This window comes from Anomaloglossus baeobatrachus, chromosome 2 (assembly GCF_048569485.1).
Source record: "Anomaloglossus baeobatrachus isolate aAnoBae1 chromosome 2, aAnoBae1.hap1, whole genome shotgun sequence".
Classification (NCBI taxonomy): Eukaryota; Metazoa; Chordata; class Amphibia; order Anura; family Aromobatidae; genus Anomaloglossus; species Anomaloglossus baeobatrachus.
Window position 1 is genome coordinate 794,591,354 of NC_134354.1, and position 27,685 is coordinate 794,619,038.

Genomic DNA, 27,685 nt, shown 5'->3' on the forward strand with positions numbered 1-27,685 from the left:
TTTGGGTTTTCCTTTTTTTCATGGATATTAGTGTACAGTATATACTAACCGTGTTATGTATCGTAAGGTCTCAAAATTCCCTAGCTGTGTATATTGTTGCAGGGACATAGGTTATATCCAATGTTTTTCTTGTTCGAGTTTTATAGTAATTTATTGCCTGCTGTTTTATTTTCCTTTTAGTGAGTAACAGCATAAAACTGAACTTTGCTAGATTGGTACACAAAAAACAAAAACAAAAAGAAAAAAAACGGGGAAGAAGTCATCTATTATATTTTTCCAGCAGTAGAGGGCGCAGCAGACCTATTAGATAAGCTCTGAAGCTGGCCTTCCCCAGTAAAAGTCATACTCACTGGATTACACTGGATTACTATGAAGCATCTCTGCTAACTGAAGCAGGAAAATCTTGTCCCATATGTTATTTATTTATTTATGTATTTAGTATTTTCAACCATGTAAGGTATAGATGACCACTAACTGTATCATGGTCAGAGTTAAAGTTATAAGAATGATCTAATGTATATTTTTAGTTTTTGTTTTCATAGATGGAAAAAGATGTTGGTTGGTTCTACACTGGATATGCTATGGTTTACACAACACGAGGTAATGAAAATTTAAACCACTCCCTCCCCTCCTATCGGTACAGGAGGCAGTGATGTATTGATGCCCTCTCTGGATGGGTAGAACAGAAGTGGGTAAGATAGTCAAATGTGTATGCAGGTTGTAGATCTTTCCTGTTGTCAAATGAGCCAGGTATACTGAAGATAAAGTCTCATGTACAGCACCATGGAATCAATGGTGCTCTATAAATAAATAATAATATTGTCCATCTTGAATTGTCCTCATACCGCTCTTCAAGCTCCCTCTCTGACCGGCAACAATCTGGCTTCCGACTGCATGATTATACTGAAACTGCCCTAACTAAAGTCCCCAATGACCTACTGACCGCCAAAGCCAAATGACTCAACTCTGTCCTCCTACTCCTGGACCTGTCCTCTGCCCTCTACACTACTCTGTCCTCCTCCTAGACCTGTCCTGTGCCTTCTACATTACTCTGTCCTCCTCCTCCTGGACCTGTCCTCTGCCTTTGACACAGTAGACCATTCCCTTCTACTACAGATTCTCTCATCTCTGGGCATCACAGACTTGGCCCTATCTTTGGATCTCCTCATACCTAACAGACCGAACTTTCAGCGTCTCCCACTCTCACACCACTTCCTCATCTCGTCCCCTATCTGTCGGGGTCCCCCAAGGTTCAGTTCTTGGACTCCTGCTGTTCTCCATTTACACCTTCGGCTTGGGACAGCTCATAGAGTCCCACGGCTTTCAGTATCACCTCTACGCTGATGATACGCAGATCTACCTCTCTGGACCTGACATTACCTCTCTACTAACCAGAATCCCACAATGTCTGTCTGCTATTTCAGCTTTTTTCTCTGCTCGATTTCTAAAACTTAACGTGGACAAAACAGAATTCATTATCTTTCCTCCTCCTCACTCAACCCCCCACCTGACCTATCCATGAAAGTCAATGGCTGCTCACTCTCCCCAGTCCCACGTGCTCGCTGCCTGGGGGTGACTCTCAATTCTGCTCTCTCCTTCAAGCCTCACATCCAAGCCCTCTTCACCTCCTGCTGCCTCCAACTCTAAAATGTTTCCTGGATCAGTACATTCCTTTCCCAAGAAGCTGCAAAACCATACTGCATGCCCTTGTTATCTCCCACCTGGACTACTGCAACCTCCTGCTCTGTAGCCTCCCTTCTAACAGTCTCGCACCCTTACAATCTATTCTACACTATGCTGCCCGGCTAATCCACCTGTCCCCCCACTACTCCCCGACCTCTCCTTTCTGCCAATTCCTTCACTGGCTTCCCATTGCCCAACGACTCCAGTTCAAAACACTAACCATGACCTACAAAGCCATCCACAATCTGTGTCCTCCATACATCTGTGACCTACAGTAGTCTCCCAGTACCTACCTGCATGTGACACGCCCGCACTGGGGCCTGGGGGTTACTCGTTACCGGGCCGGCTCTGTCCTGCTTGGAGGATATCATGGTGACAGGGCCTGGTTCCATGACCCTGGCGGTGTCATTATTTAAATTGCAGTGGGGATATTTATATGGGATATGCCGTGACGCCACCTGTGGTATGCGGCAAGATGGGTGCCGCCGCTGACGTTCAGTTCCTCTGGGGGTCAATGGTAATGCAGCTGAGTTGGTACACCTCTCCATAGGTAGAGATGGGCCCCAGGGCTGTTGGGAGTAGTAGTCTTTACAGATGACGGAGGGACTTAATGTTGGGGTGCAGGACTGAGGAAACCGGCAATAACTGGACAACAGCTGTAGTTTCCTTTACCTTTTAAATTTCAAATAAGAAGGATTGGCGGCAACTCACTGGTGAAGATTATTGGCAGGTTTATTGCATAATCTGCGGCAAGATTACAGCATGCACGGGAGGGGGGAGTGCAGGGGCGCCGGACAACAGACATTTCGCACCGTAGCAGGTGCTTCCACAGGGACCTGTGGAAGCACCTGCTACGGTGAAAAACGTCCGTCGTCCGGCGCCACTGCACTCCCCCCTCCCCGTGCATGCTGTAATCTTCTCGCAGATTATGCAATAAACATGCCAATAATCTTCACCAGTGAGTTGCCGCCAATCCTTCTTATTTGAAATTTATACCGGATTCCTGCATCCTGGCAGAGCACCACATCGGCTGGAGGTCCATGATCCACGTGAAAATCACAAACCCGTGAGTACACACCTGGGCTCGCAGTGCCTAGCTCCCTTCTTTTATGGTTGTTTCCTTTACCTTTTACTTGGTATTTGATGGTACAGGGCCGGGAGACTGGTGCAGCAGGTAACGGAAGTCCGGTCAGCCTGGAAGCAATTGAGGGGAGCCACCTTGCCAGGTGGGTTCAGAGGCCTTCCTGCTTGCGCTCTAATGTGTAGGTCCCTGTGGCTAGAAGCTACGCTGTGACCCTCTTCCTTGTGTTGGTTTTGGTTCTCACCCGTATGGAAGGCAGCACGAGTCCTTTATTGGTGCCGCTCCTCCGGTCACAGCTCCTGGCTCTACTATGCTGCTGTGCCCCGGGCACTCTATGGGCCAAAAGACCTGCCCTTCGGTTTCAGCTGCGGGAACTTCAGTACCCTCGCAGCCTCGGACTCAGGTGTCCTGTTCGGCCTTGAGGAAGCTATAGCGCAGCTCCTTTTTCAGCAACCGTCTTCTCTTCACTCCTGACTTGTTCTGCCCTTTCAGTTTCACTTGTATGTGTGTGTGTGTGTGTGTGTGTGTACTAACCCCTCCTCCAGGCCAGAATGCATAGGGAGCTCCCCTCACACCGGATTCTTGAGCTCCCCCTTCTGGTCTGGAGTTAGGAAGTGTTGAGTGCTGGTGCACCTAGCATGGGAGAACCCCCTCTTGCTTTCAGGTATAACGTCACCCCCTGTGAGGAGGGCAATGTTACTGTGGCAACCGGACCACCAGGGTGCCACACACACACAACCTTCAATCCTCACAAGATCCACTTCTCTACTCCTCTCATATCGCCTCATCTCACAATCGCATCCAAGATTTCTCCCGTGCCTCCCCCATAATGATCATTACCCCAGACCCTTAGGAAACATGAGATCACTTTTCCATACCCCACATCCGTTTTCCAAGGTGACAGGTTCCTTTTAAGTCAGTCACTACCCCAGTCCACTCAGGATCATTAACCCTTCACTACGTTGCCCAGACTCCTGGAAGCCCGATATTACAACCTGGTTCCGCTATCTGATATGGATCCACGGATTGTCAGTGTCCACAGTGGATGTGTTAGGAAGGGTTAAGATGTGACATCACCAGCCTCTGGTGTTGTAGGGGTTAATTAGGCAGCATCCCTAACACAGGACCAGAGCCGTCCTCATCTATAGGACATTTGTTACTGCGGCCGGATGAGGCGGGAGGCAGACAATGGTGCCAGTGTCAGCAGCGGGCACAGAAGCAGCACGGACACGATGACACGATGAGGGCGGGGGAGGGTGCAGATGGCAGCGAGCCCGGGAGTGACACAATGAGAAGATTCTCTCCGCCCGTCCAGTGCAGGGAACGGAGCCCAGCGCCGTGTAAACACTGGAGTAAGGTCCTGACTATGACCTCAGTGACCAGCGATATACGGGGAACTCAGCATCACAGCACGCAGCAAAGGACCCCCAAAGTGACACTCGCAATATGCACCTCAGCTGCTGCAGAACATCATCATACAGCTTCAGAACATCATTGTACGCTCATCAGCTGCTGCAGAACATCATAATAAACACTTCAGCTGCTGCAGAACATCATCATACAGCTTCAGAACATCATTGTACGCTCATCAGCTGCTGCAGAACATCATAATAAACACTTGAGCTGCTGCAGAACATCATCATACAGCTTCAGAACATCATTGTACGCTCATCAGCTGCTGCAGAACATCATAATAAACACTTGAGCTGCTGCAGAACATCATCATACACTCACCAGCTGCTTCAGAATATCGCAATGCACACCTCAGCTGCTGCAGAACATCATCATACACCCCTCAGCTGCTTCAGAATATCGCAATGCACACCTCAGCTGCTGCAGAATAGCATAATACACTTCAGCTGCTGAAGAACATCATAATTCACGCCTCAGCTGCTTCAGAACATTGCAATACACACTTCAGCTGCTTCATAACAATATAATACACACCTCAGCTGCTGCAGAACATTGCTTTATGCATTTCAGCTGCTGCAAAACACCACAATGCACACCTTAGCTGCTGCAGAACATCATCATGCATCACATCTGCTGCAGAATATCATAAACACCTCAAATGCTGTGGAACAGCATAATATACCTCAGCTGCTGGAGAACCTCATAATACATCTCATCTGCTGCAAAACCTCATAATAAACCACATCTGCTGCAGAACATTGCAATCCACTCATCAGCTGCTGCAGAACATCATCATACACAGTTGAGCTGCTGCAGAACATTACAATGCACACCTCAGCTGCTGCATAACATCATCATACACCTCAACTGCTGCAGAACATCATTATAGACACTCCAGATGCTTCAGAACAACATCATACACACATCAGCTGCTGCAGAACATCATCATACACACCTGAGCGGCTGAAAAACATCATCATAAACACCTCAGCTGCTTCAGAACAATAATATTATATACTTAAGCTGCTGCAGAACCTCACAACACACAAAATTTCTTATAGAACCTCATTGCACAAACCTCTTTTGCTGCAGAACTTATTTTTGAAGAATACAGTCGAGCTTGTGCCGGTCACTGTTCACACCCTGGAGCAATTAGGAAGCTTACCTTTATAAATGTGCAGCACTGCGGGGGAGGTCTAACATCGCCCCGCCCCCGCAGAGCCAATGAGTTCACTAGGAGGATCATTAATGGTCCTGGTGTGCAGAGGGTGGTATGGACAGAAGCATAACACCTAATGGGCCACCTGGTGATGTTCTTGTAGTCGCCCTCATTTGTTCTGGAATAGACAAGGTCATAGTTTGTAGCAAGGTCATCAGAATGAAGGATGAAGGCAGTGAACGATGGACGAGCCGCGGCCCTTCATTTATATTTATTCAATAAAAAAGCAACAGAAATAACAGATAATTCAGCGAAGAAGTAAATAATATAATGAGCCGTGTGCAGCGTAATGTGTAGAAGAGCTGGGGCTGAGGGGCAGGAGGACCCTCCACCATTAGTGACCTACAGAGGACATGTGAGTCCCAGCTCAGGAGGCCCCAAGTTCTGACTGCTCCTCCTGCCAAGTACAGGGGTTCATTAATCATTACTAATATAAGAGGGAGGTGGCATTTGCCAGGGACTCAGGGTGGGTGACAGCCCATGGGAGCAGTCATGGTGATGAAGGATGACTGACTATGGCAGCAGTCATGGTGATGAAGGATGACTGACCATGGCAGCAGTCATGGTGATGAAGAATGACTGACCATGGCAGCAGTCATGGTGATGAAGAATGACTGACCATGGCAGCAGTCATGATGATGAAGGATGACAGCCCATGGCAGCAGTCATGGTGAGAAAGGATGACAGCCCATGGCAGCAGTCATGGTGAGAAAGGATGACTGACGATGGCAGCAGTCATGGTGATGAAGGATGACAGCCCATGGGAGCCGTCATGGTGATGAAGGATGACAGCCCATGGAAGCAGTCATGGTGATGAAGGATGACAGCCCATGGGAGCAGTCATGGTGATGAAGGATGACAGCCCATGGCACCAGTCATGGTTATAAAGGATGACAGCCCATGGGAGCAGTCATGGTGATGAAGGATGACAGCCCATGGGAGCAGTCATGGTGATGAAGGATGACAGACCATGGCAGCAGTCATGGTGATGAAGGATGACAGCCCATGGGAGCAGTCATGGTGATGAAGGATGACAGCCCATGGGAGCAGTCATGGTGATGAAGGATGACAGCCCATGGGAGCAGTCATGGTGATGAAGGATGACAGCCCATGGGAGCAGTCATGGTGATGAAGGATGACAGCCCATGGGAGCCGTCATGGTAATAAAGGAGGACAGCCCATGGCACCAGTCATGGTGATGAAGGATGACTGCAGTGGCTGAGGCCAGAGATGGGCAACCCTCACATCTCTAGGACACCATATCACGGTCATGTGGAGACATGTTCACAGCACTGACCACAACCCAGAAGATATGTCATCCACAGGTCAGCCATGATGCACCTTCTCACTCCAGCCTAATAACTATCATTTTTGTGGTCACGTTAAGTTTCCACCTATTTCTGGATCACAAATATCAATTATTTTGATACCAGTCCTCACATGTAATATCTGGCCTTCCGGGGGCGCTCACACTCTACATGTCTTTATTACAAGGAGAAACCCAACCATTCTCATAGATTTCCAGAGTTCAGGTGATGATCGACTGCAGCTGACGGGATCCTCACTCTCAGGGTTAGACATGGAGGTCTCCAAGTTCTCAATAGAAGGAGACACGCAGGGAGACGTCTTTCATCTTCTGCTCTTCTGTGGCCATTGACCATGAATTATCGCACATATTAGGTAGAAATGGGCTGATGATTGCACAACTACAGTATCTTACAAATGATGATGTTATAGTCATTTTCTGACACAGCCATTCACATTTCAGTCCATATTGGCCCTTAGAGTCCTTCTACCTGGCCTTATGAATTCAGTGACTCCAGAAGAGAGATGAATAAACTTTTTGAGGTCATTATGGCAAGGAAATATCATTAATTGACTGCAGCCTATCAGATGAAAATTTCAAACATGGACGCCTTGTTTCCAGACGATTACAGTGTATCACGAGTGAATTATTGATGGTTGATATGGTCCTTCTTCTTCCATTTTAGACTAATTTGTACTTCCATCTTTAGAAATATCCCCCTTTACCTAATTTTAAGTTTCTGTCCGTTGTTGACCTCCGATTAATGAGTTTGTCTCTGGTCTAATCTTCCATATGACGGTGGATGATGAAATGCTCATTTGTAGACTTTCTTTAATCAGAAATCTCCTTGTCTTCTTGCATAGTCTCGGGTTATTGTTTAGACATGGATTCACCATATTTTTGTGCCTTTGGAAGGTGGAGGAACAGACTTCTCAGATCTTCTATCAATAGGTTCTTCCTAATTTAAGTTGGAGGAAGACCATGTAGATCCTGAGGGTTTGGCATGAAGACTACAGTGGTGGAACCTCTATCTGAAAGCAGACCTTCACTGTATGGTTCTTCTGACATACACGCCATCAAAATAATGAGTTTGAACTGGAATTGCTGTTGCATTCATCGCTGGTCCCAGTACAGGAGCCTTTCATTTCTTCATAGCCACACAGACTCATAATAAGCAAAAATCCTCATCAGAAGCTCAAGAGGGGGAAAGTCTCGAATAACACAAAAATCCTATATTCTGCACCATTAGAGGTCCTCATGGTGGTCTCCAATGACACAGGTGCATTTAGATTCACAGTATCGCGACATCGTATGAGTGGGCTTCAGAAGGTATCACTCAGCAAAGCCAAGTCTGTGAATTGTGGGGTCTCCATGAATTCAGGAGGGTGACATCACAGTATGAAGCATGGGCTCTTCTTTTTGATCGGGTTTGGGTTGAGGACGGCTCTCACGGACTCACTGAAAACTTCTTTGATACCTTCTTGGTTCAGGGCTGAGCACTCCATGTACTTGAAGGCATGAATATGCTTTGACAAGCTGACGCCTTGTTGATGGGTCACTGGCACCTGGTTTTGCTCCTTTAATTTTTTGATGACATCTTGGTTGGTCCTGAGATCTTTTTTGGTTCCCACCAGAAGGATCGGCACATTGGGGCAGTGGTGCCCCACCTCTGGATACCATTTATGTTTGACATTCTCATAGGACGAGGGACTGGCAATCGAGAAGCAGATGATGAAGACGTTAGTCTGGGGGTAGGAAAGTGTCCTTAGCCGGTCATATTCCTCTTGCCCCGCCGTGTCCCATAGATTTAGGCTAATAGTTCTCCCATCCAAAGTACTTTGAGCACTGTAGTTGTCAAAGACGGTGGGGATGTACTCCTTGGGGAAGGCATTGGTTGTGTAACAGATGAGAAGGCAAGTCTTCCCCACAGCTCCATCGCCGACAACCACGCACTTAATGGTCTGCATCCTGGAGGTTTTGTTCTCGATTAGCAATCTGAAAAACACAAGTGGACAATGTCAGCACCCACTACTCGTCTGTATCATGCACCAATGTTGAGACATTATCTTAAAACCACTATGGTTGGCCTTAATCCCTCTCCTTTCTATTAATGTCCAAGCCCACATGCTCAGCATAAGGTCTCTCTCAGGAAGTTCCTGTCCTGGATGGTGGCAGGTGGCGTGGCGTGCTTGGTGGTATGGTCATTATTGTTCCCAAGAAATTGAGAAATATTGGGGTGAACTTGGACTAAGGTCCAATAGGATTCTAGTATATATGAATAAAGCGCTGTGGAGGACACGGTGGAGGGGTGAGCTCCTCTCAGATGTTCTTTGTGCCATCATTATGTGGACTCACAGAAGGCTCCCCCCAAACAAATGGCAGAAAATGGAAAGTTGACCTGTCCGGGGATCATGTCCCTCATGAACTGGGGGAGGGTAAGCACCAGACCCTCTTACAAGGGGATGGACGCATGAGAATGACTAAAGGAAAGGTGGCCTCCGAGAAATGCTAGTGGCGAATCAAGAATATACTGAATAATGATATTACACAATTGCGTGGACTACTGATTGTGAGAGACCTACTGCTATATTCTCTGGTGTCATCACATTCAATTTCCAGTAATGAGTTATCAGTAAAGAAATTGTGGAAATTCACTGTCGAGTTCCCTGCAGACCACAGAAGAGGAAGCTTCATCTGAAATCCTCACACCTCATCCTTCTTTTCTGCTACTACCCAATGGCTGCTTCCTCCTACGAGGGGTCAACGAGAGCAGGACAATCACACCCAACGGAAAAAGGACTCCACGAAGTTCTGGGGAAAATGGCAGGAGATGGTACTGAAGGATGGTGAATAGTAATGACTGGTCGTGAATGGTAGTGACTGGAGTGACTGGTAATGACTGGTGGTGAATGGTACTCACTGGAGTGACTGGTAATGACTGGTGGTGAACGGTACTGACTGGTGTGACTGGTGGTGAACGGTACTGACTGGAGTGACTGGTAATGACTGGTGGTGAATGGTACTCACTGGAGTGACTGGTAATGACTGGTGGTGAATAATACTGACTGGAGTGACTGGTAATGACTGGTGGTGAACGGTACTGACTGGAGTGACTGGTAATGACTGGTGGTGAACGGTACTGACTGGTGGTGAATGGTGGTGACTGGATTGACTGGTAATGATTGGTGGTGAATGGTACTTACTGGTGATGACTGGTAATGATTGGTGATGATTTGTGGTGAATAGTAGTGACTGGTGGGGACTGGTAGTTACAGGTGGTGAATGGTAGTGACTGGAGATGACTAGTGATGATTGGTGGTGATTAGTTACTACTATTCATAAACTGTAATAACCAATGATAGTAATTGGTAATGACTGGTACTAACTAGTAGTGATTAGTAGTTACTGGTTGTGACTGGTAGTGATTAGTAGTTAGTGGTGGTGTCTGTTGGTGAATGGTGGTGACTGGTAGTGGCTGCTGGTGAATGGTAGTGACTGGTAGTGAATGGTAGTGACTGGAAGTGACTACTGGTGAATGGTGGTGACTGGCAGTGACTGGCGGTGACTGGTGGTGACTGGTGGTGACTGGTGGTGACTGGTGGTGACTGGTGGTGACTGGTGGTGACTGGTGGTGAATGGTGGTGAATGGCGGTGAATGGCGGTGAATGGCGGTGAATGGCGGTGAATGGCGGTGAATGGCGGTGAATGGTGGTGAATGGTGGTGAATGGTAGTGAATGGTAGTGAATGGTGGTGACTACTGGTGAATGGTGGTGACTGGTAATGACTGGTGGTGAATGGTACTGACTGGAGTGACTGGTAATGACTGGTGGTGAACGGTACTGACTGGTGTGACTGGTGGTGAACGGTACTGACTGGAGTGACTGGTAATGACTGGTGGTGAATGGTACTCACTGGAGTGACTGGTAATGACTGGTGGTGAATAATACTGACTGGAGTGACTGGTAATGACTGGTGGTGAATGGTAGTGACTGGAGTGACTGGAGTGACTGGAGTGACTGGTGGTGAATGGTAGTGACTGGTGGTGAATGGTAGTGACTGGAGTGACTGGTGGTGAATGGTAGTGACTGGAGTGACTGGTGGTGAATGGTAGTGACTGGAGTGACTGGTGGTGAATGGTACTGACTGGAGTGACTGGTGGTGAATGGTACTGACTGGAGTGACTGGTGGTGAATGGTACTGACTGGAGTGACTGGTGGTGAATGGTACTGACTGGAGTGACTGGTGGTGAATGGTACTGACTGGAGTGACTGGTGGTGAATGGTACTGACTGGAGTGACTGGTGGTGAATGGTACTGACTGGTGTAACAGGTGGTGAATGGCAGTGATGGGTAATGACTGGTGTTGAACGGTAGTGACTGGAGTGACTGGTGGTGAATGGTCCTGACTGGTAATGACTGGTGGTGAATGGTACTGACTGGTGATGACTGGTAATGATTGGTGATGATTTGTGGTGAATAGTAGTGACTGGTGGGGACTGGTAGTTACAGGTGGTGAATGGTAGTGACTGGAGATGACTAGTGATGATTGGTGGTGATTAGTTACTACTATTCATAAACTGTAATAACCAATGATAGTAATTGGTAATGACTGGTACTAACTAGTAGTGATTAGTAGTTACTGGTTGTGACTGGTAGTGATTAGTAGTTAGTGGTGGTGTCTGTTGGTGAATGGTGGTGACTGGTAGTGACTGCTGGTGAATGGTAGTGACTGGTAGTGAATGGTAGTGACTGGAAGTGACTACTGGTGAATGGTGGTGACTGGCAGTGACTGGTAGTGACTGCTGGTGACTGGTAGTGACTGGTGGTGACTGGCGGTGAATGGCGGTGAATGGCGGTGAATGGCGGTGAATGGCGGTGAATGGCGGTGAATGGCGGTGAATGGTAGTGAATGGTGGTGAATGGTGGTGACTACTGGTGAATGGTAGTGACTGCTGGTGAATGGTGGTGACTGGTAGTGACTGGTGGTGAATGGTAGTGACTGGTGGTGAATGGTAGTGACTGGTGGTGAATGGTAGTGACTGGTGGTGAATGGTAGTGACTGGTGGTGAATGGTACTGACTGGTGTGACTGGTGGTGAATAGTAGTGATGGGTAATGACTGGTGGTGAATGGTACTGACTGGAGTGACTGGTGGTGAATGGTACTGACTGGTGTGACAGGTGGTGAATGGTACTGACTGGTGTGACAGGTGGTGAATGGTGGTGACTGCTGGTGAATGCTGGTGACTGCTGGTGAATGCTGGTGAATGGTGGTGACTGGTGGTAAATGGTGGTAAATGGTAGTGACTGGTGGTGACTGGTGGTGACTGGCGGTGACTGGCGGTGACTGGCGGTGACTGGCGGTGACTGGTAGTGAGTGGTGGTGAATGCTGGTGACTGGGAGTGACTGCTGGTGAATGGTGGTGACTGGTGGTGACTGGTAGTGAATGGTGGTGACTGGCAGTGACTGGTAGTGAATGGTGGTGACTGGTAGTGAATGGTGGTGACTGGTAGTGAATGGTGGTGAATGGTGGTGACTACTGGTGAATGGTAGTGACTGCTGGTGACTGGTAGTGACTGCTGGTGACTGGTGGTAAATGGTGGTGACTGGTAGTGACTGGTAGTGACTGGTAGTGACTGGTAGTGACTGGTAGTGACTGGTAGTGACTGCTGGTGACTGCTGGTGACTGCTGGTGACTGCTGGTGAATGCTGGTGAATGCTGGTGAATGCTGGTGAATGGGAGTGACTGCTGGTGAATGGTGGTGACTGGTAGTGACTGGTAGTGAATGGTGGTGAATGGTGGTGACTACTGGTGAATGGTAGTGACTGCTGGTGAATGGTGGTGACTGGTAGTGACTGCTGGTGAATGGTGGTGACTGGCGGTGACTGGCGGTGACTGGCGGTGACTGGCGGTGACTGGCGGTGGTGAGTGGTGGTGAGTGGTGGTGAGTGGTGGTGAGTGGTGGTGAATGCTGGTGAATGCTGGTGAATGCTGGTGAATGCTGGTGACTGGGAGTGACTGCTGGTGAATGGTGGTGACTGGTAGTGAATGGTGGTGACTGGCAGTGACTGGTAGTGAATGGTGGTGACTGGTAGTGAATGGTGGTGACTGGTAGTGAATGGTGGTGAATGGTGGTGACTGGCAGTGACTGGTAGTGAATGGTGGTGACTGGTAGTGAATGGTGGTGACTGGTAGTGAATGGTGGTGACTACTGGTGAATGGTAGTGACTGCTGGTGAATGGTGGTGACTGGTAGTGACTGTTGGTGAATGGTAGTGACTGCTGGTGAATGGTTGTGACTGGTAGTGACTGGTGGTGAATGGTAGTGACTGGTGGTGAATGGTAGTGACTGGTGGTGAATGGTGGAGACTGGTAGTGACTGGTGGTGACTGGTAGTGACTGGTAGTGACTGGCGGTGACTGGCGGTGACTGGCGGTGACTGGCGGTGAATGGCGGTGAATGGCGGTGACTGGTGGTGACTGGTGGTGACTGGTGGTGACTGGTGGTGACTGGTGGTGACTGGTGGTGAATGGTGGTGAATGGTGGTGAATGGTAGTGATGGGTAATGACTGGTGGTGAATGGTACTGACTGGTGTGACAGGTGGTGAATTGTTATGAGGGGGACCCGGGGAAGCGTGCCAAGACGGTATATGGACAGCTTCCGCCGGTCAAGGTCCACTGTGCGGTGTAAGGGACCGCTGCTATGGTGGGAGAAGAGTGAGCGGGTTGCTGCTAGCGATCGTCTGGAATGTCACAGACGATCTATGTACACCGGTCCGCCCTAACCCGTGAGGGTTGTATGGCTCGGGGCTTCTCGTACGGTGTACCTGTTGCACGGGCTGTGACTTGAGGCCCGAGGAACACCTTTCTCATGGCCTCAAGATAAACTGGAAGGTGATTCACCACTCGATCTCCGCGCTCCCACAACGGCGTGGACCATTTTAGCGCTCTCCCTGTGAGCAGGGACTGGACGAATGCTACTTTCGCCTTCTCAGTAGCATAAAGAGTGGCGGACATCTCCAAGTAGGTGGTAACCTGGTTTATGAAACCACGGCACTCAGAGCTGTCCCCGTTGAAGCGCTCTGGGAGCGCAAGGCGAGGCGACTTTCCGCTCAATTCCACAGCCTGAGTAGCCGCTTGGGTGGCAATTGTCGCTAGAGCAGCCTTATCGGGGGAAGACCGCTCCACTGCTGCCAATCGTGACTCCAACTGCTGCACATAACGCAGCAACTGCTGCTGCTCGTCTGCCATAGCCAGACCTTTGGCGCGACCGTAATGTTACGAGGGGGACCTGGGGAAGCGTGCCAAGACGGTATATGGACAGCTTCCGCCGGTCAAGGTCCACTGTGCGGTGTAAGGGACCGCTGCTATGGTGGGAGAAGAGTGAGCGGGTTGCTGCTAGCGATCGTCTGGAATGTCACAGACGATCTATGTACACCGGTCCGCCCTAACCCGTGAGGGTTGTATGGCTCGGGGCTTCTCGTACGGTGTACCTGTTGCACGGGGATGCACAGAGGTGCCTACGCACGTGTGCCAGCGGGAGTCACAGGAATATGGCACGAGGGTAGCACAGAGGTGCCCACGCACGTGTGCTTCAGAAACCAGGTGAGTCCGACAGAGATTCAAGGACCTCACCTGGGACAGGAACACAGCCTGCTAAACGGGATACTGCCAGAGCAGCAAGGCAGGGGCAAGACCTGCAAAATACAATGACGTCTGTACAGTGGCATGGCAGCACGCTGCCAGACATCCAAACATAGAAGGACGGTCGCGCGCCGCCATGATGGCAGGAGGGGTTTTTAAGGAGATGTAGCTCCAGCCAAGGGCGGGCGCGAGACGGATGTGACCCAATCATGATCTGTGACGTCCTGGCCCAGCCAGTCAGGATTCAGAACATCACCAGCCTCGCTATCTGGCCGTGTGATACCAGTGAGCGAATCAGAAGACGTCACGTGGGGCACATGCTCAACCTCCTGCCTCTGGGTCATAAAGGCGGGATCTTCGGTTTCACAATGTGCAGAGCTAAGGGAAGTCTTGCTGCTTCCCTGAGCATCTATCCTTTGCACACTGTGCAACCACTCCGACCCTCTGCGATGCCGAGCAGGAGGGCACGTGGCAGGCAAGGGATGGGAGACCACTCCATTCCTTACAAGGAGTAAACCACTAGGTGTCACCCTTCTGCTGCATCTAGGAGGAGGAAACTCCTGCAGTCTCCCAGACCTTTGGCGCTGCTGAGCAGGAGGGCTCGCGGCAGACAAGGAATGGGGGACCACCTCATTCCTTGCAAGAGGAGAGCCACGAGATGTAACGGTGACTGGTAGTGAATGGTGGTGACTACTGGTGAATGGTGGTGATTGGCAGAGACTGGTGGTGACTGGTGGTGAATGGTGGTGACTGGTAGAGACTGCTGGTGACTGGTAGAGACTGCTGGTGAATGGCGGTGACTGGTGGTGAATACTACTTGATGACGGTGACTTGTGGGGACAATGATGGTGAATCACAGGGTCGGCGGGTGATATGAGGTGGTGATCAGTGGTAAGTCTTGGGGATGTGGTATGTCGGCCGCCATCTTTAGCCGCCATCAGTGATGAGGGTCACTGCACAGATGGCCGTATTGGATGATGCCGAATACGTCTTATAGAGATCTGAGAGCCGGATCCCCGCCTTCCTGTATACACACATGAGACACTTGTAAGCATCCCCCTTATACACGGTGACTTCGGCACAGGACCCGGACAGAGAAGAAGACGCTTTCTTGACTTCTAGGAAGGACACGAACTTCCCAAAATATTTCATACAGGAAATCCGAGTTTCCTAAAGAAAGAAGAAACCGTCAGCAGTGACGCCGGAAACTGGAGCGGCCGGCGTCAGAGGGTGAAATCAGCCGGACATTATCCCCGAAACGGGTCCACAGTTATACCATCTACTAGAAACTATGGCCGGACCTGAAAACTATAGCGGGAAGAAGCTTCAGATCACGACAGAATGTCCCAATCCGCTGACAGCAAGCAGAGATATTGAAAAGGTAAGAAGTAAAGGCCAGAAGTGTGGAGGAAGGCCGCGGAGACCGTTATTATGCAGCCATTGTGCTGATTACACCCCGTGTGCAGAATTATTGGGTCATTGAACCTCTCCAGAGCTGCCGTCAGTGCAAAGGGTTAATAAACCTGAACGCTGAATATCGGAGACGCCACAGGGCGGTTTTATCTTCAGAGAAGATCTGTCTGCAGAATTATTATGTAACGACATGAGAAACGTCTCATCTCGCTAGCAGGGAACCGGGCCTCCTAAACTGGCCCTCAATCTAGGGGCCCTAGAATATCACTAATCTCAGGGATACTCCTGATGCTGGAGATGCCTGCGTCTCCTTCCTGGCCCTGCTCCTGACCACTCCTGATCTGATTCCCCCTCCATCCAGGGAGGGATGGGGCAGGAATGTGATGAAACCCACAGATAAAGACAGACAGGGGTAAACCAAAACTGTCACACAACACGCACACACAAAGGTAAAGACAATAAGAGGTTCAGGAGGAAAACAAGAGCAGGGGGGAAGCTATTAAACAACAGGGTAAGCTCCACAACTGCACCAAGCAAAGAGAACAACTTTCACCAGAAATTCTGGGACACCCCACCTTACAGTCCAACAAAGACAAACTATAGCTGGCATGGGTGGAAGGAATCAACCAGCATAAACAGGAGGAGGGCAGATGTGATAGGCCTCGGCACAACATGTGATCAAAGTAGCAAGTAGACCAGCAAAGATTAACTCTTGCAATCCTGCCTATGAAACAGCACACAGCAGGTCGACGCCTGAGTCTGCCTGTGCTGATCCCAGACACCAGAGAAACCATCGGGCAGAGTTTCTGAATGTGCAATCTGAACAGCGCCCAACGCCATCATGAAAGTCAGCGAAGTGTGTGCAAAACGTTTTGTGACAGATAACTTAATCCCTAAGTGAGGGCAGAAAGCCCTCCAAACAAGTCGGCAATAAACGGAGTTCCTCTATCAGAGACGATATTAAAGGAGACCCCATGAAGTTTGGCAAACTCATGGACAAACACCTGGGCTAAGGTTTTGGTATTAGGCAAGGTGATAAAATGTGTCAGCTTAGAAAACCCATCACCACCACCAAAATGACCGGATTACCAGCAGATCAAGGTAAATCAATAATAAAGTCCATGGGCATGTCTGGCTGAGAACACTCAAAGGCTGCAAACATCCCGAAGGACGAGAGTGAGATGTCTTTGAGTCCGCGCAGATGGCGCAGACACATAGGACACCATGTCCCTCTGGATCTTGGGCCATAAAAAGTGATACAATATGAGATCCAAAGTACCTATAACACCAGGGTGGCCAGCCAGGGCAGAATAATGATGCTCCCCTAGAACCTAAAGATGATGATTCAGAGGAATAACAACCTGTTCACCGAATCCCCAGATGGTGCATCATTTGGGCCTCCGCGATTTCAGACTCAAAATCTGTAGCGCCAACACCACCACTTCTTCTGCAGAATGGGGACAGGTTGCTCACAGGATTCCCACCCAAAAAACTCCTGGTTTTAGTGTTCTTAGACCCCGAACGATGAGTTACGAAAAAATTAAACCTATTTAAAAAACAATGACCATCGAGCTTGTCTCGGTGTAAGACGTTTAGCCGACTCAAGGTAAAGAAGGGTTTTATGGTCGGTAATTACTGTGACAGGATGGATAGATCCCTCCAGAAAGTGTCGCTGACGAGAAGCATTTTTAAAGACAGTCAAATGCCTACGAAGCATCCTAAGACTATTTTGAGAGGTCTGTTCCTTTTTTCGTCAAGTCAGTCAAAGGTCTTGGCAGGGAAATTCTTAATAAACTTCCTGTAATAATTTGCAAAACCTAAGAAATGTTTCAGAGCTTTAAGATTTTAAGGAACGTCTCATTTCAAAATAGCCTGTAACTTAGAGGGATCCATCCTAAAATCAGAAGCAGAAATAATGTAACCCAAAAACGTCTTCAGTTTAGCGTACGACTTATTCTCTCTGAGAATTTGGAATACTTGTCTGACATGTTCCAAATGAGACCCCAAATCCCGTGACTATATGAGGATGTCATCCAGGTAAATGATTACAGCTTTCCCTAACAGACGAGAAAACAAATCCTTAACAGAATGCTGGAATTCAGCAGGCATGTTGGTTAGACCAAACAGCATCACCAGATTTTCAAAGTGCCCCTCCGGCATATTGACTCGGATCAGATTATAGACCCCCCTAAGGTCAAGCTTAGAGAACCAGTTAGCACCGGCAATCTGATTAAATAGGTCAGGAATGAGCGGCAACGAATACAGATCATGAACCATTATCTGGTTCTGCTCACAAAAGTCCACGCATGGCCATAGTCCACCATCCTTCTTTTTGACAAAGAAGAATGCTGCAGCCACTAGCGACGAGAATGGCCTAAGGTGCCCCTCAGCCAAACTTTCCATTATATACTCTTTTAGCGCTGATCTCACAGGGCCTGACAAATTATACAGTCTGCACTTGGGCAGCTTGGCCCCTGACTTCAACCTTATGGTGCAGTCATAAAGTCTATGAGGTGGCAACTCCTGACAACCCTTCTTGGAGAAAGTATCACCAAAATCTAAGAGGGGATCCAGAAGACTAGAGGTTCTCGCAGAGATACAGGTCCCTAGACAATTTTCCTTACAATATGTGCTCCATTTAATTATGTCCTGGGTTTCCCAGGCAACAGTGGGGTTGCGTAATGTAAATCAGGGAAAATCTAATACAATTTAGAAGGTCCATAAGTACATAACAGGATATGAGGTCCAAATGGAGGACCCCTATATGGAGCTCAAGCCCCTGTACACACTCAACAAAATCCCCCTGAGAAAGAGGTGACGAATCAATGGCAAAAATCTGCAACTCCTTCAACTCCAGCCCTGAGGAACGAGAAACTGTTCATCAATTATGTTTGCTCCTGAACCACGATCTAGAAAGACCGTAATAGGCCCCAACCTGAACCCTTGTGGGTATTAAACATTGACACACCATAGTGGAGGAAATGTGTAGACCCAGGTTGGGATCCCCCAACCCACCTGAGTCTAGGAGTTTTTGTGACTGCCGTCTTCCCTTGGGCACGGAGAGGCAGGTACTGACAAAGTGTCTCTAAACAAACTCTGCCCCTTTTTGGAGGAGTGGAGGTTTTCCCCACATGGAACACCCCTCCAAGCTGCATGGGTTCAGGTGAGACCTCTGCAGGTAATGCCGGAACAGAAACACCTTCCCAGAAAATTTTAGTTACCTGGGACCTCTGCAGTAATTGGCGATAAATACGTAGTACCAGAGACATGGCACACTCCAGAGAAGAAAGGGTCTGCTACGTCGCCACCGGAGTCTGCTCCAGCGACTTCTGCTCCGATCGCCAGGCGACACCTTGTTCCTGCCGTGGATGGTGATGGGAGAGGAGTCGATGGGTGGGTGCACGCTCCGATCATCCACTGGGCTGGGTTATCTTGGGATCTGCAGTACCGCTGGCTGACTGTGGGTGGCGCGTGTCTTCCAGCTGAAGTTGCAAGCGTTCAGCTACAGCCAATGGGAAGACACCACACCCTTCTTATTCCCCTTCCTGTCACATGACCTCTGCCAGCGATAGTTCTGATTTCCTGGCTCCTGTTCTGCCCTATTCTGTTTTGTGATTCCTGTGTGCTGACTTCTGCTTGTTTCCTGACTACCCTTCTGCCTACTGTTTTTGTACCTTGCTGCCCGATCTGGATTTGACCTCTGCTACTTTTCTGATTACGTCCTTGTCTGCTGATTCTGTCCCTGTTCTGCTATTCCTGGTTTGACCCTGCCTGACGACTACTCTGATCGGACTGCAGCCTTCCACAGGTAGTGATCTCCAGGGCCCTGTGTAATTCCAAATCCCTGTATAGGGGTTAAAGGGTTTCAGGGTTCTGGGGGTCCTGCTTGGTGAGTGGCTTCCCTCTAGTCTGTCCATTACAGCCCGTCTGAGTCTGTTGATCCAGGCAGGCGTTACAGGGTCTCATACATCACCAATGCCTCTTTCACCCTCTTGGACAAACCCTGGAAAAACTAGCTTTTGAGCACAGGGTCGTTCCACTGAGTGTCCGTGGACCAGCGCCGGAATTCAGGTCCATGCTTGTGGGTCCCCACTGAGAAGTGAGCCAATAATTCCCACTGTACTTCACAACTAGAGGTGTGGAGACGTAGACGGAAGTATAACTTATACACCTCTCTAAAAGTAGCAAACCAGCTGCGCTAAAATCTTTCCGGGAGAGGGAGTTTGGGTTCAGATGATCCAGGGACCAGGAAAGATTGGTCCGGTGTGGCGATCTGAGCCCGTTCCTGTACCACCCCCTTTAATTCAGCCGCCTGGAGAGAAAAGGTCTGCAATCATCTCGCTAGTGCAGCGACCGGGTCCAAGCTGGAGTATAAAGTGTGGCCCCTCACGCTAGGGGACCCTAGACTGTCACTAACCTCAGGGTTACTCCTGATAGTGGCAATGCCTGAGTCCCATGCCTAGCTATACTTTTGACCAGTACTGCTCTGATTCCCCCTTCCCACCAGAGAGGGACAGAGCAGGAGTGTGATGGAAAACAGATAAAGACAGACAGGGGAAACCAAAACTCAGACACACACAGGAATAGACAATGAGAGACTCAGGAGAAAACAAAGAGCAGGAAGGTATCAACAAAAATTCAACAAGGGTTAAATCCACTATTATACTGAGCAACAGGTATCACACCAAATAGTCTGGACTACTATACCTCACCAGATCAGCTAAGATAAACTATATCTGGCAGAGGTGGCAGCATCTAGCCAGCATATATAGGAGGGGAGCATGTTGTGAACGTCGTCTGTGTGGGTGATGTTTTGAAGCTCCTTCTGGTGGCCAGGAATGGTAGTGGAGCTAAATCTGAGCCATTGACTCAGACAGGTGTCGGTGTTAATTGGGAATTAGGGAAGTCCTATTGCAGATAAGTCTGGTCTATATAGGAGAGCACTTTCAGCTGATGCCAGTTGTAATTGTATAATCCTTGTCTCTGTTCCTGGCCTGGAGATTTGTCTTTCCCTGTATCCCTGAGCAAGACTTGCAGATAAGTTTCAGTTTTGCCTTGCTTTCTGGTTTACACCTTAGGGTGTTGTTTTGCTTTGTATCTGTTTCCTTGCAGGTGAATTTTTGTTTCTCTTGTGTTGTTAGCATGGGGGTTTTCCCTGTGCAGACTTTCCTGCAGGAAAAGGGATTTTTATCTCTGTCTGATTTGATGATTTGCTCTTCTGTATTTTTGTAGAAAAAATGAAGTCTCCAGCGGAAAAAACTCCAGGATTTCAATATTTTGTTCTTAAAAAATTTCTTCTTGCTGAGCAAGTTTTCTATTTAAATATTAGCATAAAATCGGGTCCACAAATTCATGGTCAGGTCAGGACCATGTAGAAGGCGCATATACGCCAAAACGCGTAGTCCGAGAGGCTACCACTCTCCATTTGGACCTTATTTATTGCCTGAATTTGTGGACCCGATTTTATGCTAATATTTAAATAAAAAACTTGCTCAGCAAGAAGAAATTTTTGAAGTACAAAATATTGAAATCCTGGAGTTTTTTCCGCTGGAGACTTCAACTTTTCTACATTTATCCTTGGAGGCTGACTCCTGCCCTAGCATCCGTACGGTAATCTCTTGATGATACTAAGGATCCCACATATCAGGAGGTACTGTTAAGCTGGCTGAAGGATTTATATTTTGTATATTTTTTCTGTATTTTTGTGTTCTTTTTTTTGGTATTTTGTCTCTCCCATTATTTACAGGAGTACTTGATATAGTGGGGGTGAGGCCTTTGTTACTATCAGGTGTTTGGTATTTTTCTATAGGGATTTTGTATTGACCACACTCAGTTTCCTTTCCTTTTCTTTGTATCAAGTTCGTTGGGCCTCGCCTTTGCTAAATCTATTTTTCCTATCTGAGTATTGTGTTTTTCTATGTCACCATAATCTTTATATGTCGGGGGCTGTCTACTCCTTTGCGCACTGTTCTGAGGCAAGGTAGATTTCCTAATTTCATTCTGTGAGGCGTAGCTAGTTTCTCAGGCTGTGACATGGCGTCTAGGTTTTTAGGAACGCCCTACAGCTACTTCTAGTGTGGTCTGATAGTTAGGGGATTGCGGTCAGCTCAGGTTACAACTACTCCTGTTTCTTGGTGTTTTTTCACCAATGGGAGTTTTTTGTAATCTTCCACGGTTACCGGATCATAACAGGAGCAGATGTGATTGGCTCCCACATAACATGTGATCAAAGGAAACTAACAAGCAGATTAGCAGAGATTAACTCCTACTAGTCTGCCTATGAATTACCAGTCTGCAGATCGATGCCCGAGTCTGCCTGGGTTCATCACAGACACTAGAGAAGTTATCAGGCAGAGTGTCAGAATCAGTATCTGAACAGAATCTGCCGCCAAGACAGTCTGCGAAGTGTGTAGCAATCTCCGTGGGACGCCGCCCTTCTCCACAGTGCGATATAGTAATACAGTGGAACCTTGGTTTACGGGAACAATCCGTTCTGGGAGTGCGCTCATAAAGCAAGTTACTCGTCTAGCAAAGGAAGATTTCCCATAGGAAATAAGGGAAGCTCAGACGATTCGTTCCACAACTTGTGCAATGTCCCCTATTGTGCCACTCCACACACGCACAAACACGCACAAACACACACACAAATACACAAACACATACACACACGCACAAACACACACACACAAACACATACACACACGCACAAACACACACACACAAACACATACACACACGCACAAACACACACACACAAACACATACACACACGCACAAACACACACACACAAACACATACACACACGCACAAACACACACACACAAACACATACACACACGCACAAACACACACACACAAACACATACACACACGCACAAACACACACACACAAACACATACACACACGCACAAACACACAAACACATACACACACGCACAAACACACACACACACGCACAAACACACACACACAAACACATACACACACGCACAAACACACACACACAAACACATACACACACGCACAAACACACACACACAAACACACACACACGAACAAACACACACACACAAACACATACACACAAACACACACAAACACACACGCACAAACACACACACACAAACACATACACACACGCACAAACACACACACACAAACACATACACACACGCACAAACACACACACAAACACATACACACACGCACAAACACACACACATACACACACACGCAGAAACAAACACGCACAAACACACAAACATACACACACGCAGAAACAAACACGCACAAACACACAAACATACACAAACACGCACAAACACACACACATATTATGCTCACCGTACCCTCCGTGCTCTCGCCAGCCTCCTGGTTCTTGTAGTCCGCAGGTATGTGTATCCGGTTACCATTGCGATGATGCAGGAGCTTCCACTGTTAGCGTCAATGTCAGGAGCTGCTTGCCTCTGATTGGCCAGCCTTTGAGAAGCGCTGACAGCGGAAGTTCCTCCATCGTCGCGATGGTTACCCGGCGAGGCCGGCGAGGGAATGGAAGGTAAGGTGAGCATAATATGTGTGTGCGTGCGTGTTTGTGCGTGTGTGTGCGGACTGCAAGAACGGGTCGAAGCGCGGTGAAAGTACGGAACCGGAAGTGTGTGCGGTGAGGATTTGCTCGGACAGCAAAGATTTCTCGTAAACGGAGTTACAAATATACAGCAAGCTTTGCTCGTATAGCGAAATACTCGCACACCAAGTTACTTGTAAACTGAGGTTCCACTGTATATATATTGATAATTCCACATACAATGTAGTACAGTGACTGCACCAGCAGAACAGTGAGTGCAGCTCTGGAGTATAATACAGGAGGTAACTCAGGATCAGTAATGTATGTACACAGTGACTGCACCAGCAGAATAGTGAGTGCAGCTCTGGAGTATAATACAGGAGGTAACTTAGGATCAGTAATGTAATGTATGTACACAGGGACTGCACCAGCAGAATAGTGAGTGCAGCTCTGGAGTATAATACAGGAGGTAATTCAGGATCAGTTATGTAATGTACACAGTGACTGCACCAGCAGAATAGTGAGTGCAGCTCTGGAGTATAATACAGGAGGTAACTCAGGATCAGTAATGTATGTACACAGTGACTGCACCAGCAGAATAGTGAGTGCAGCTCTGGAGTATAATATAGGGGGTAACTCAGGATCTGTACAATACATGATACATATACACAAATTCCCAAACATATGCAGTGAAACAAGTGTGATCCCAGCAATCTGCCATAACTGGTGTAAGACCCTGTCGTACTCCTGTGGGGTTAGGGGGTCGTCCTATGTGTCTCTGGTCTCTGGGGTGTTAGATTGTAAGCTCACTCACCCAGGTCTATTGATAGCATTTGGACAATGTGATCGGCTGCCTGTTGCGGTCCGGGTGTCATGATGCTTAGATCTCCGGCCTCAGGAGACGCCCAACAGAGAAGCTCCAGAGATGAGTTATTACCACAGTTTCGTGTGACAAGCGCCTCACCGCCCATTGCTACAACTTCCTCATCATCACCGCCACCGTGCAATAACCCCTTCACCACCACAGTGAGGCGGAAGCATTGCGATTACAGAGAGAAACATATCAAACCCACTTACCACCTAACCTGAGCCCAAACCCATTCCTTCTCCTTCTAGCTCCAGTTTATTCGCTACACTCCATCCATATTCCTGCCCCAACAACACCAGACCCCTGCTTTCTGCTGTCCCCACCTAAATTATGCCCAACCTTTCATTCTTGTCTACTCGGCCATTTTATCTCCAACCAAATCCATGACATTCCACTTTGCCATCTGCAACCCAACTGGACCCAGACGTCTACCCTTCCTTCTCCAATTAAACCCAACCCCTTCACCCTCCATTTTCAACGTAAACTATTCTCAACCCTTTAAAACTACCATCTCCACCAAAACATTCCCCAATCGTTACCCTGCCATCTCCAGCTCCAGCTCCACCCAACACGTCCATCCCTTCCATCACCAGCCCTTATGTCATCTCCAGCCCAATGTTTAGAACTCTTCAATCACATTACACCAAACCCAACTGTATTCAACTTCACTGACATGTCATCTCCAATTCCAACTATAGACAACCCCTCTGCCTTCATTGCCAAACCAATCCATAGCCATGTACTAGGCCATTCCATCGTCAACCCAATCTTCACCCATCTACTATGCAATTTCTAACCCAACAGTATCCAAACCATCTATTATGTCATCTTGTATCCAACAATACTCAACTCCTGTTCCATTTCCAACCCAACCATACTCAACCCGCCAACTGTGTCATCTCCTACAAAGCCATACCCAACCCATCTACTATGTCATCTCCTACAAAGCCATACCCAATCCATCTACTGTGTCATCTCCTACAAAGCCATACCCAACCCGTCTACTATGCCATCTCCTACAAAGCCATACCCAACCCGTCTTCTATGCCATCTCCTACACAGCTATACCCAACACGTCTACTATGCCATCTCTTACAAAGCCATACCCAACCTGTCTTCTATGCCATCTCCTACAAAGCCATACCCAGCACACCTACTATGTCATCTCCTACAAAGCCATATCCAACCAGTCTACTATGTCATCTCCTACAAAGCCATACCCAACCAGTCTACTATGTCATCTCCTACAAAGCCATACCCAACCAGTCTACTATGTCATCTCCTACAAAGCCATACCCAACCAGTCTACTATGCCATCTCCTACAATGCCATACCCAACACACCTACTGTGTCATCTCCTACAAAGCCATACCCAACCCATCTACTATGTAATCTCCTACAAAGTCATACCCAACACGCCTACTATGCCATCTCCTACAAAGCCATACCCTACACGCCTACTATGTCATCTCCTACAAAGCCATACCCAACCAGTCTACTATGCCATCTCCTACAAAGCCATACCCAACCAGTCTACTATGTCATCTCCTACAAAGCCATACCCAACTAGTCTACTATGCCATCTCCTACAATGCCATACCCAACACACCTACTGTGTCATCTCCTACAAAGCCATACCCAACCCATCTACTATGTAATCTCCTACAAAGCCATACCCAACACGCCTACTATGCCATCTCCTACAAAGCCATACCCAACACGCCTACTATGTCATCTCCTACAAAGCCATACCCAACCAGTCTACTGTGTCATCTCCTACAAAGCCATACCAAACCAGTCTACTATGTCATCTCCTACAAAGCCATACCCAACCCGTCTACTGTGTCATCTCCTACAAAGCCATACCCAAACCGTCTACTGTGTCATCTCCTACAAAGCCATACCCAACCCGTCTACCGTGTCATATCCTACAAAGCCATACCCAACCCGTCTTCTATGCCATCTCCTGCACAGCCATACCCAACACGTCTACTATGCCATCTCCTACAAAGCCACACCCAACCCGTCGTCTATGCCATCTCCTACAAAGCCATACCCAACACGTCTACTATGCCATCTCCCACAAAGCCACACCCAACCCGTCTACTATGCCATCTATTATAAAGCCATAGCCAACATGTCTACTATGTCATCTCTTACAAAGCCATACCCAATATGTCTACTGTGTCATCTCCTACAAAGCCATACCCAACACGTCTACTGTGTCATCTCCTACAAAGTCATACCCAACACGTCTACTGTGTCATCTCCTACAAAGCCATACCCAACACGTCTACTATGCCATCTATTATAAAGCCATACCCAACATGTCTACTATGTCATCTCTTACAAAGCCATACCCAATACGTCTACTATGTCGTCTCCTACAAAGCCATACCCAACCCATCTACTATGTAATCTCCTACAAAGCCATACCCAACCCATCTACTATGTAATCTGCTATAAAGCCATACCCAACCCGTCGTCTATGCCATCTCCTACAAAGCCATACCCAACACGTCTACTATGCCATCTATTATAAAGCCATACCCAACATGTCTACTATGTCATCTCTTACAAAGCCATACCCAATATGTCTACTATGTCATCTCCTACAAAGCCATACCCAACCCATCTACTATGTAATCTCCTACAAAGCCATACCCAACCCATCTACTATGTAATCTGCTATAAAGCCATACCCAACCCTTTTGACTATGTAATCTCCTACAAATCCATACCCAACCCGTCTTCTATGTCATCTCCTAGAAAGATATACACAACACGTCTACTATGTCATCTCCCACCCAACAATATCCAACCCGTCTACTGTGTCATCTCCTACAAAGCCATACCCAACCCATCTAATATGTCATCTTCTACAAATCCATACCCTTTGACTAGGTCATCTCTTACTAAACTGAACCCAACTTCTCAAGCTTGCCATCTAAAAACCCAGCTATGCTGAACTCTTTACTCTGCCATCTTAATCACAAAGTATTCTTGACTCGTTACTAGGGTCTTTACCCCAACACAACTACCGCCAATGCTTCTCCATCCTCTACTGTCCAGGGCTTTGTACACATGGAGAATATGTGACAAACGTCCTCTTATCGGCAGAGAAGGAACATAAAAAGGAGAACAGAAACAATCTATAGGAAACAGACTATTGAAGGAGGAAACCTCTGTGGACGCAAGCGATCAAGTTAGTCAAGAAGAGATTATCCCTTTAAACCGCAGCGTTCTCACCGTTGAGGACTTGACGTGACCGTGTATTACATGACATCAGTTGGAGCCTACAGTGGAAATGATGGCGTTACATAACAGCTGGACACAGCGGGGAGAGCAGTTGTCGATCAGCCCAAGTCCTGTACGATGACCTAATTCCTACAGATTCTAAGACTGGAGACCTAGCAGCGCAGAATACAGACTGCAGCAGGGTCTCCGGAAAGACAGGAATGTGACTTTCCCTTCTGTTCTGTGTCTGTCTACC

General features: G+C 47.9%; 1 protein-coding gene across 3 annotated transcripts in view; it reads right to left on the reverse strand.

The window, feature by feature from the left end:
- Positions 1-5,584: 5,584 nt before the first annotated feature.
- RHOG (ras homolog family member G) overlaps positions 5,585-27,685 on the reverse strand; it is a 137,588-nt gene continuing 115,487 nt past the window's right edge. For 2 of the 3 annotated variants that reach the window (XM_075337702.1, XM_075337700.1), the window contains exon 2: positions 5,585-8,697. In XM_075337702.1, coding sequence (XP_075193817.1) covers positions 8,094-8,669 — 576 coding nt within the window. In that variant the 5' untranslated portion in view covers positions 8,670-8,697 and the 3' untranslated portion in view covers positions 5,585-8,093. Of the gene's footprint in view, positions 8,698-24,138; positions 24,241-27,685 lie in introns of those variants that run through there. The other variant, XM_075337701.1, reaches the window with a different exon arrangement.